This window comes from Labrus mixtus, chromosome 14 (genome assembly GCF_963584025.1).
Source record: "Labrus mixtus chromosome 14, fLabMix1.1, whole genome shotgun sequence".
Taxonomy (NCBI): domain Eukaryota; kingdom Metazoa; phylum Chordata; class Actinopteri; order Labriformes; family Labridae; genus Labrus; species Labrus mixtus.
The window spans coordinates 177,501-187,712 of NC_083625.1; the positions used below are offsets into that span (position 1 = coordinate 177,501).

A 10,212-nucleotide genomic window follows, 5' to 3' on the forward strand; every position below is an offset into this window, starting at 1 on the left:
CCCAGAGTTTTGTGAAGTCGGATCAAAGGCCAAAAAAAGGTTGGGAACTACTGGTTCAGGTCCCAAATACATAAGTGACCTTCTGATTAACTATGAACCATCCAGACCGCTCAGGTCGTCTGGTACAGGTTCTACTTCCTGTGCCAAGAGTCAGACCCAAACATGGAGAAGCATTCAGTGTCTATGCTCCTTATATCTTTAATTTGCCTAAAGGATCATCCTTTATTGTAATGAACATTTGTAGTTGTGTCTCTGACTCATGGTTATTATTATATTATTATTATTATATTATTATTATTATATATTATTATATTATATGGAATTATTTCATGGTTAGAATTGTGTTGAATTATTTATTAAACACTGATTGTTGTGTGCATAAAGTTCTCTAATCTACTCTACTCAAACACCGGCTTTGTTTAAATTAAATATGTCTCTAAGCTGGTGTGATCGTAGCTTCATTTGGTGGTGCAACTTTAAAGTCAGTTCAATTGTTTTGATTTCATCAACTGTCTTTAAAATCTGGATCTCCCAGTCTTTTTTTTTTAAAGCAGATTTTGTACATTTTAATGTTTCCTGTCTTTGTTACTGATATCTGGACACGCTCCACACAAAAAAAATTTGATTGTCCACTCCAGGTGCCGCCCCAAAAACCCTACACTGTGATTGGCTCTTTGGCAGGACTTATGTTGACTTATGTTTAAACCAAGGTCTTTTGTTTAACATCATTTTATCCTTTATTGGATAAGACATCATTGAAGAGAGACAGGATTCACAGGACATAAGGAGAGGGCGGAGGGTGACATGCAGCAAAGGGTTGAGGTCGGATTCGAACCCATGGCCGCTGCAAATCGACTAAAACCTCAAAACAAAGGATAAGATAACTGCTAGGCCATCCAGCAGCCCATTGACTCATTTTCAGTCCGAGCTCCAGTTGGGTCACCAGTCAACAAAAAATCTAAAGTCTTGACCCGCCCCTGGATGCACATATTCGAAGTATTTCCAGAGGTAGCGTAAACGTTTGAACCAGAAAGTGACAGTGCTCTGTAGTCGTCAGTTTCACCTCCAGGATGTCGGCGTGAAACAGCTTTGAATCCTGAGGCCTCGTCTTTAGTTTCCTTCCCTCTGATTTCAGGATGAACGTGCTTTACGGACATGTTGAGGAGCGGGACGGCGTAAAAAGAGCGAGTAGAAACCCCCGTATTCAAGAACCTGAGATTTAAGGAAATCGGTTGTTGATTATCGGATGATGTAAGTTACGGCAGCGCTTCTGCTTTTAGGGACTTGATCACATTTTAACAGTAACATTAATCATTAGAAATACACAGATCCTTACAAACCAGAATGTTTATTACTAATAAATTGCCAGAGACACTATCTGAGGAGACTCCAGGGACCTGAAGTCAGACCAGAGAAAAAAAACAAAACAAAAAAAAAAAACAACCTAAGCAGACATTTTAACTTCAGAGCAGTTTTTTCTAAAAACCAGCGAAAGAACACAAACTAAACGAGCATGAAAACTTAACAAATTTAAAAAATAAAAAAGGTGGAGATTTAACAGGGAGTCCACATTTTACGCGTCGTCTTTATCATGTTTTCCCTCCCTCTACATCCCACACTCCCTGCAAAACGCCCTGAAAGGAAGAAGCTTGCAGACCATCGTTTCAGTTTTCAGGATCATTAACTACTTAAAATTATCACTTGATTCCACATAAAGAAGAGAGGAGGGGGGGAGGGGAGAGACCAATTAATTCATGTGTGGGCATGGTGAACACAATTTAGCGATGAGACAACTTCTCATAATTTTACAGATTACCGGATTGTGTGGCTGCAAAAAGCCGAGAAATTAATGTTGAAAATTAAATTTAATCCTCAACATTTGTTTCACTCTTCAACCCCAGAACCTGGAAACTCAACAGAAAAAAAAAAAAGTTACTGAAAACTGTTTTTATTTGTCAAAAAAAGCTCCTTTACAGCGCCAAGATTTTCAAGCTGTAAAGCCAGCAAACATGTAAAATACAAGCCTTACAATACATTAGAATCAAAACAGGTACCAAAAAGTACAGTAAAAATTACACTTCCATCGATGGAAATGTGGAAGGGAAGGAAAAAAAAAAACAACAAAACAAAACAAAAAAAAAAAACACCAAAGGGGAAAAAGTAAAACCTAAAAATGAAGAGGATAAAAAAAAAGAAAAGAAGGAAAAAAGTTACATTTCAGATGTTTTCTGTACAAATGGTCTTCTGTCATAAAAGAGGTCGAGTCATGCCCAGTGTGTCCGTCCAGCCGGTGGTCTCACGGGATCACTGGAGGTCTGAGGGAGGAACCAAAACAAAAAACTCAGTCACTTCTCCAGCACAGAATCGCTTCGTCTGAATGTTTCTATAAAAATCTGTTGATTTTTACGACCCCTCGTCTTCAGGAACTGATGTCAAGAGAAGCGATTAGCCGTTAGCTGCCTACTTCTAATACTTTTTTTGTCCAAGTGATTTAAATTGTACTTTGTTTTTGAAGAGATTAATCTAATATCAGTCCATTATTGACCCAATTTACACACTACTGTCTGCACCGATCGACGTCACCAATCAAACTAGAGCATGACCGATTCATCACAAAGCCAATAATGTCGGCCGATGTTAGCTTATCTGGTGTCTATCTGTATCGGCTATTTTAATCGCAGATATGCACTGATATTACTTTATGGTCTATAACAAGCATAATCACTCTGCAGAGTGTGACGCGGTGACGCACGTACATGCACTCTCCAGCTGAGTGACCGTCTTGTGTTTGATAACTTCATCTGAGGGATTAACGCAATAAATGTTCCTCTCTCGCTAACAAAGATATCGGCTGATATATCGGTATCAGGTATTAGGGAGTGAGAAAACCTCTCATCAGTATCGCTTGTGGTGACAGAGACGGAGAAACTATGACTGAAAACCTTTCCTTTAACGTGTAGGGAGGGTCTCTCGCCCGACAGGTGGGAGTTTTAATAAGTGTGTGAAGTCCCGTTAGAGCTATAAGTCTCTCTGTTAGGAACATGTGGCTGAAGGCCGGGTAGCCCTTTGGGTTTGTGTAGTTTCTGATGAAGTGGGAGAGTCAGACCCCTGTGTTTATATCGCTTTAAATTATTGGATATAGTTCATGTCTTCTGTGTTGTATATGAACGTTCAGACGGACTGGCTCTAAACGTTTAACTCCGCCCTCTGCTCACACGGATCATGAATGTATGCAAAGGAGGGTAATGATCATACCTTGAACTACCACGTGATCATCAGTATGGCTTGTAGTTGATCTGATGTTGCCCCCGTCGAGGGGTTTTACCGTAGCTGGCATTGCCTTGGTCTGCTGTACAGAGGGGACAGACAGGTTCACATTCAGTCAGTTAGTCCGTCAGCATGCAGCAAAGACAGCAGAGTTTAAATCTCCAGGACCTCCAGGACCTCCCCCCCCCCCCGACCTGACTCGAGAGCTACAGGAGCGTACTACTGAACACAGAGGGACTCGTACAGAAACAAGTGGAACGTCGTGGAGCGGGCCTGTGTGAGGGGGAAAAGGGGGTGGGGCGTGACGTGATCGCAATCTGGTGATGTTGGTACGTAGGACATCAAACGGCCAAACTGTAAAGAAAAAAGATCCTGCACACTTCTCTTGCTAAGCATCAACAATAATTACATACCAGTAAATTAGTGATGCTTACCCAAGTTTTAATTAATCACAAAATCACAGCTGTGAAATTTACAATGCGTTACTGTTATTGATTTTTTCCAGGCCAGAGCGACCAGCTGAACGTGCAATCAGTAACTGTTATAATACCGAGAACTGAGTAGTGTGCAGGATCAGACGGGGGGGAAAGGGCCCGATATGAACACCCAGGTAGCAACGCCCACCACTACCTCCACACTCATGGCAACAAAATATTTTATAGTATATTTATATAACTTTAAAAAAAAAAAAAGGTTAACAAGTAGTGACTTCTGCTACTTCAAGACAGTCGGCTTTAAAAAAAAAAAAAATGTGACTGAGAAAAATGTTTGTGTATAAAGTTCTTGAAACTGGCCGGCTGTTGTCAAATGTATTTCCATTTCCTAACAAGCAGAAGATTAAAGCGTCACTTTTCCAAATAAACCATGTTTTTATCATCCCATCCGAAGCGTTGGCACAGAGACATGGTCAGCTCGGCACGACGACTAAGCAGGCGCAGGGTTAAACATCTTTACAACTACAAATGTGTAAAGCAGCATGTATGGTGAGTTTGAAACAGGTTACTCACTGGAAGCCCGTCATGAAACAGTCTGCATCAGGTCGTACATTATTCCCAACAGAAGTTAATTTAAAAGGAGATTTATTAAACTCACTTTAATTGAGTAGCGTTGCGAGATGTGTAGCTCAAAAAAACCTTAGTTATGTGAAACTGGCATCACTTAAATCCCTCATTTCAGCCTCTGCCTGGACCCTCCTCTGATTGGCCAGCTCTGTTTTCATTGAGTGTCTGGGTGGGCGTCTCCTACAACAACTGTGTATCTTGTGTTTTTGGTACGGACATCCCAACATGTTATATGTGCGTTTTTCAAAATATGGATCAGACAAATAGGTCTCCTTTAAGGTTGCTATGGAAACGCCTCTAACTCGTGCTTGGTTTTTAAATTATCCACGACGCTCTGGTCCCATGTGATCCACTAACATGTGTGAACTTACTGTAATCATATCCGGCACCATATCCGTAATAACCAGATGCGTAGTCGTAGTTGCCGTAGCCGCTGTATCCGCCGTAGCCGTAGCCTTGGTTACCATAGCCCTGGTTCCAGTAGTTTCCGTATCCCTGGTTCCAGCCCTGGCTCTGACCTGGGACACAAAGGGTTCACATGAGGGATATTTCTCACTCATTAAACATCTCTACCTTTATTTGTAAAAACTAACCTTTGACCTTTACCATGATGTCAGACACACTTTGTCAAGTGGTGATATTTCATCGTGTGTGAACGCTGCTTCTACTTTTCTTCATTAGCTGTATTTATCATCAGGTGTCAGCTGGTGGTTACGAGTGAAAACAATCAGGCTCCTGCACATCTCGCTTTATGAAGACACATTTATTTGACCTGATGAAGGTCGGTTAGACTGAAACGTTATTCTTTCAAATGAATGTCAACATAAAGCGAGAGTGTGCGGGGACCTTTAAGTTTTACCCTCCTCCGACACACCTGTCATACATTCAGGTGTGCAGAGGGTTTGTTTTTTTTCCAGAAAACCGACTGCAGTACTCTGAAGCTGCAAACTTTAAATCTGGTACAGGGCGCTGTGTTGGGTCAAAAGACAGAAGCCATAGCCCATAAATGCACGCTCTGTTCTGTGTCTGCCATCTCACGCTAAATGAACAGCCTGCACTTCATCGCAACATCGACAAAAAGCGTGTTCCGGTAGACCACAGCATACAGAAAGATTTTCATTTTGTATTTTTAAAGTTGACGTCCCTGATGGTTCACGTTAACCTAACTGCTGGTTTTATTATTCAAATAACTGAGGAAGATTGTGACCCATGTTGAGATTCATTTTGATTTGCTGTCAATCAGAGAAACCATCCAATCAGTGAACCCTCACTTTGTGATCCATTACATCACTAATAATAAACTCTTCACATTGCCTCCTGCGTTTAACCAGAACGCTTCAGATGCTCCTCTTACCTCCACGGCCTCCTCTGCCTCCCCTTCCTCCGCCATAACCGCCACCACCACGTCCCCCTCCGTACTGCTGCTGCTGGTAAACCTCCTTTGGCTGGGCGATCTTCAGCTCACACTATGAAGAGGAAACAAAACCTTTAAAAAAAGGGGGCTGCACAATAAATTATAAGAAACCTCTCGCAGAAGTCAGAGCTCATGTGAAATCATGTGAGGAATGTAATCAGATTTTAGTCATTAAATTGATGGTCATACATCGGTATGTTGCATGAACAGATGTCAGTAGTGATTTATATCTGTTGTCATTGAGCAAGTGGAGTGACGTCTTGTGCACATTAAGATGTGACAGTGATATGATTCGAGTGACTTCACAGCAGCAGAGAGCAGATGTGACAGACTTGTTAAGTGTGCGTCGAGTGTAGTTACCCTGCCGCCCTGGATGCTGTGGAACTTCTTCTCCAGACACTTCTTGACGCTGGCTTCGTCTTTGTACGTGATGAAGATGAAACCCCTCCTTTTCTTTGATTTAGGGTCGATGGGGAGTTCAATGGTTTCGATCTAAGAGGAGCAGAAAAGACAGATGGTTTAACAATTATTTGAGAAAAGCAGCAACAAAAAGTCTTGTTTCACATTAGTAAAAATGGTCTACACATGAAGGGGGCCAGGGAATCTTCCGAAACACACCTCTCCAAAAGCCCCGAAGTATTCCCTGATGGCTTCCTCAGTCGCCTCAGGGTTCAAACCCCCGACAAAGATCTTCTTGACGGGCTCCTTCTTCATGGCCATCGCCCTCTTGGGGTCGATCGTACGTCCGTCGAGACCGTGTTCCTTCTGTGCCAGGACCTGTAGATGCACAGATGTGTTAGGTTAAAACTGTTACCATAGTTACTGCTAGTGATCTAAACCTGTGCACACTTTTTACAACAGTTTGGAAACTATTAACAGCAGGCAGTAACATCCAATCATTTTTTCAACGAGACTACTTTGAGTGTTTACTACAGAACTTAGGATCACATGTCACAACAAGCCAACAAGAGGAGCCTTCAACTTTTTAATATTCATTTTTTTGAGGCTTTTATTGGAGAGAGAGGACAGTAGATAAGAGTCAGAAATAAGGGAAGAGAGAGGGAGAATGGAGACTGACATGATGGGTAAAGGAGCCACAGGTTGGATTCTAAACCTGGACCGCCAACTAGAGAGGACTACAGCCTCCATGCATGGAGCACATAAACTAACCGCTAGGCTACATGCGCCCCTGAAGCCCTGAACCTCAATTTATAAACAAGTAGACTAGCTTTTGAAAAATGCACAAAATACAGTGCCTACAAATTATATGAATTTAAAATATCTGGGATTTTCAGCAACAACAAACACTGTTTACTTTCTAAAGAGTTGGCACCATCAGGTAAGGGGGTTAGAGAAGACTTGGGGTCTCTGCCAGAACTCATGCATGCCCCAATTTGTCTTTTCTGTAACCTTTTGACCACAATCTTATCGTTTTTATATGGAGCAGTCTCACGCAAATACATCGATACGATCAATTCACAAAAATGTACACGTTTGTAGTAGTTGTTGTGTTTCTGCCCCGTGTAAGTCCTGCAGAATTTCTTAAAATGTATCTACAATGGAGTAGCGTACGTTTATATGCCGATGCTGCTTATCAAGGATAACATCCCTGCTTGATACAAATTAGCAGCACTGCCTCATCTTCAGATATGAACCCTGAAGACCAGTCTGACATTAACAGGTATGAGGTAACCACAGTGACTCACCTTGTCGACACTGGAGGAGTCCTTGAAGAGAACGAAGCCGAAGCCTCGTGATCGGCCAGTGTTGGAGTCTATCTTGATGGTGCAGTCCAACACCTCGCCGAATTTACTGAAGTAATCCTTCAAGTCCTTTTTACTCGTGTCCCAGCTGAGGCCGCCCACAAACATTTTCCTGAAAACACAAAATCATATTATTTCTTCCTTCGCTGTAATGAAACATTTTTTAGCACATGCATCACTCTTTCATATCAGGACACTAAACACTGACCGGTCCTAAGATAAGACCTTACCCTGCATCCTCCTCGCCCTTGCTGGCATCGATCTTGCCGCCATCGGTGCCATTGTCTGTGCCTTCCTGGCTTTCATCTCCTGCCATCAGCTCTTGTTCCTGCTCCTGCTCCTGCTCCTGCTCAAGCTCCTGGTCCTGGTCCTGCTCACACTCCTGCTCCAACTCCTGCTCGAGCTCTTGCTCCTGCTCCAGCTCGGCTCCGTTCTGGTCCTCCTCTCCCTCGTTTCCGTTCTGGTCTGATGTTTCCATGAGGAGTGTCTCAGCATCTGCCATTCTGACGGTGGGTTCTACAAGAGACTAAAATAGGACCAGAAAAAACACAAGAGGGGGGGTGAGTCAAGTCAAACAATAACCTGCAGCAAATAATGAAACAGACTGAGTTAGACAATCAACACATTTGGTTTACGGTGTTTGGATTCATAATACTTCATGTTGAAAGCATCAAACTGGATGTAAACCTGGTTATCCTGTCCTTGCTTACAAAACATTCTGATTCTACAATTCACTGATCAGACTCTTTTATCCAAAGTGACGTACATCAGAGAGTAAGAACAACACAAGAGAGGATCTAAAGGGAACAATGTCAGTAAGAGCAAACGATCAGCTTTGAGTCTGATTGGACACACAGGTGCTGACAGGAAGTGACCAGAGGCAAAGCACAACATTGAGGGCAGTTCTTGAGAGCTCTAATCAGTATAGAAACCATCTTATAAGTCGTCGTTATCAAACAAAAACCATCATGTAGTCGAAGCAACAGCTGTCCTCAATTCTTCCATTTAACTGTGAAAAAGTGCTTTTTGGTTTCGAGAGATATTATTTATAAATAAATATATATATATAGTTATTTGACAAACAAAGCCCTGAGGATAACAGAGTTCATGTCTTCTCTTTAATCTTATTGTTAAAACTGTTTAATTTTGTTCTAAAAGTGAATGTTTTAGTATTTATTTTCTAAAATTAAAATCTTCTTACAGAAAACTTTGTGATTGTTTAGTTAAGTAAACAAAGTGTTGTTTTAGTTTCATTTAATACTGATCAATACTTTTAATTTAATCAATAAAATGTTAACAAAACATCGTGTTTATCCTGATTTACAAACAAAAACAAAGTAAGATGGTTAAACAAACATATTTACAGCAGAACCTGTAAAAACTTTAATTAAAACTTAAATGTTGGTTTTAGAGTAAAAAGACTTTAAACAATAAGGAAGCTAACAGGCTACACTGAAGCTAACGGGCTACACTGAAGCTAACAGGCTACACTGAAGCTAACAAGCTACGACGTTATTTAATCACATTTAGAAACTCTTCGACAGATAAATAATGTTAGTATGTGTGGATTGATCGCAGTAACATGTGGACAGTATATATATAGATATATGAACAGCAGAGTTTAATTCTCGTGACCTTGTTGTTCACACAAAGAGCCGGTGAGGAGGGAAACACGCTAACATGCTAACATGCTGCAGCACCGCGCTGCGCCTCACGCAAACAGGAGGCCCAAATAACTCACAAAGACACAACAAACCCGATCAAAACCAGCGTTTCAGTGTGAACAAACACCACATATAACTAAACTGAAACATCTTAAAGGACAGATTTCAGTTATTTGTCGTCAGATCGATGAACGGAGAACAGCGCGACCAAACCGCGTTAGCATGTCGAGCTAACACTGCGGCTAACACGCAGCTAGCGACAATTAAACATTAAAGAAACATTAAAGATAAACTAATATGTGCACTTTCAAGATCATTTCAGTGTTAAAGCAGCAACACGCTGCAGTAAAGTGTTAAAGAGAGATGAACTACAAACCGTTTCTTACTTTTAGAGGGAAAAAGCGGAGACGCCGATTCGCTGCTCAAAATGGACACTCTCCAAATTCGCCGCTAACTCGTGGCACAATATATAGGACCGGATGTGACCCAGCGCTGAGTGACGTCGTAAAGACAACGTCTGTGATTGGACTACTTGACTAGCGAGGTGAATGAAGACTTCTTGTAATTGGTGGATCGGGTTGGCGCACTGATGGCAAGCAAATACAGCCAGCCAGATTGTGTTTCCTGCTTCCGGTCCCTCCGCTCTTTTATAAACTTCGTTTCATAATCAAAAGTGATTTCTCTAAAACATTCACCGTCACAATGAAATGTTATCAAACTTAGTATTTTAATGGAGAATTTAAAAGTGAAAAATTAATAATAACGCAATTATATTTTGGCCAATCAAAACAAACACATGTAGATTTCTGTAACTCAGATTACATTTATTATCTTTAAAAACAAACATTTAAACATTTAAACATTTAAACCTTTAAACCTTTAAACATTTAAACATTTAAACCTTTAAACATTTAAACATTTAAACATGTAAACATTTAAACCTTTAAACATTTAAACCTTTAAACATTTAAACATTTAAACATGTAAACATTTAAACCTTTAAACATTTAAACATGTAAACATTTACTGGTTGACTATTGAGC

At 40.9% G+C, this 10,212-nt stretch overlaps 1 protein-coding gene across 2 annotated transcripts; it reads right to left on the reverse strand.

Moving 5' to 3' along the window:
* Positions 1 to 1,332: 1,332 nt before the first annotated feature.
* On the reverse strand, positions 1,333 to 9,709 carry LOC132988759 (heterogeneous nuclear ribonucleoprotein A/B-like). 2 transcript variants are annotated; one of them, XM_061056330.1, is made up of 9 exons: positions 9,556 to 9,709; positions 7,736 to 8,031; positions 7,449 to 7,617; positions 6,361 to 6,519; positions 6,103 to 6,234; positions 5,683 to 5,794; positions 4,700 to 4,846; positions 3,256 to 3,349; positions 1,333 to 2,315 (listed from the first exon to the last, which is right to left on the reverse strand). In XM_061056330.1, exons 2-8 carry the CDS (start codon positions 8,005 to 8,007, stop codon positions 3,276 to 3,278), a joined length of 1,065 nt encoding a protein of 354 aa, XP_060912313.1. In that variant the 5' UTR covers positions 8,008 to 8,031; positions 9,556 to 9,709; the 3' UTR covers positions 1,333 to 2,315; positions 3,256 to 3,275. The 2 variants fall into 2 exon arrangements, with proteins under 2 accessions (XP_060912313.1, XP_060912314.1); XM_061056331.1 differs by lacking the exon at positions 3,256 to 3,349.
* Positions 9,710 to 10,212: the final 503 nt, after the last annotated feature.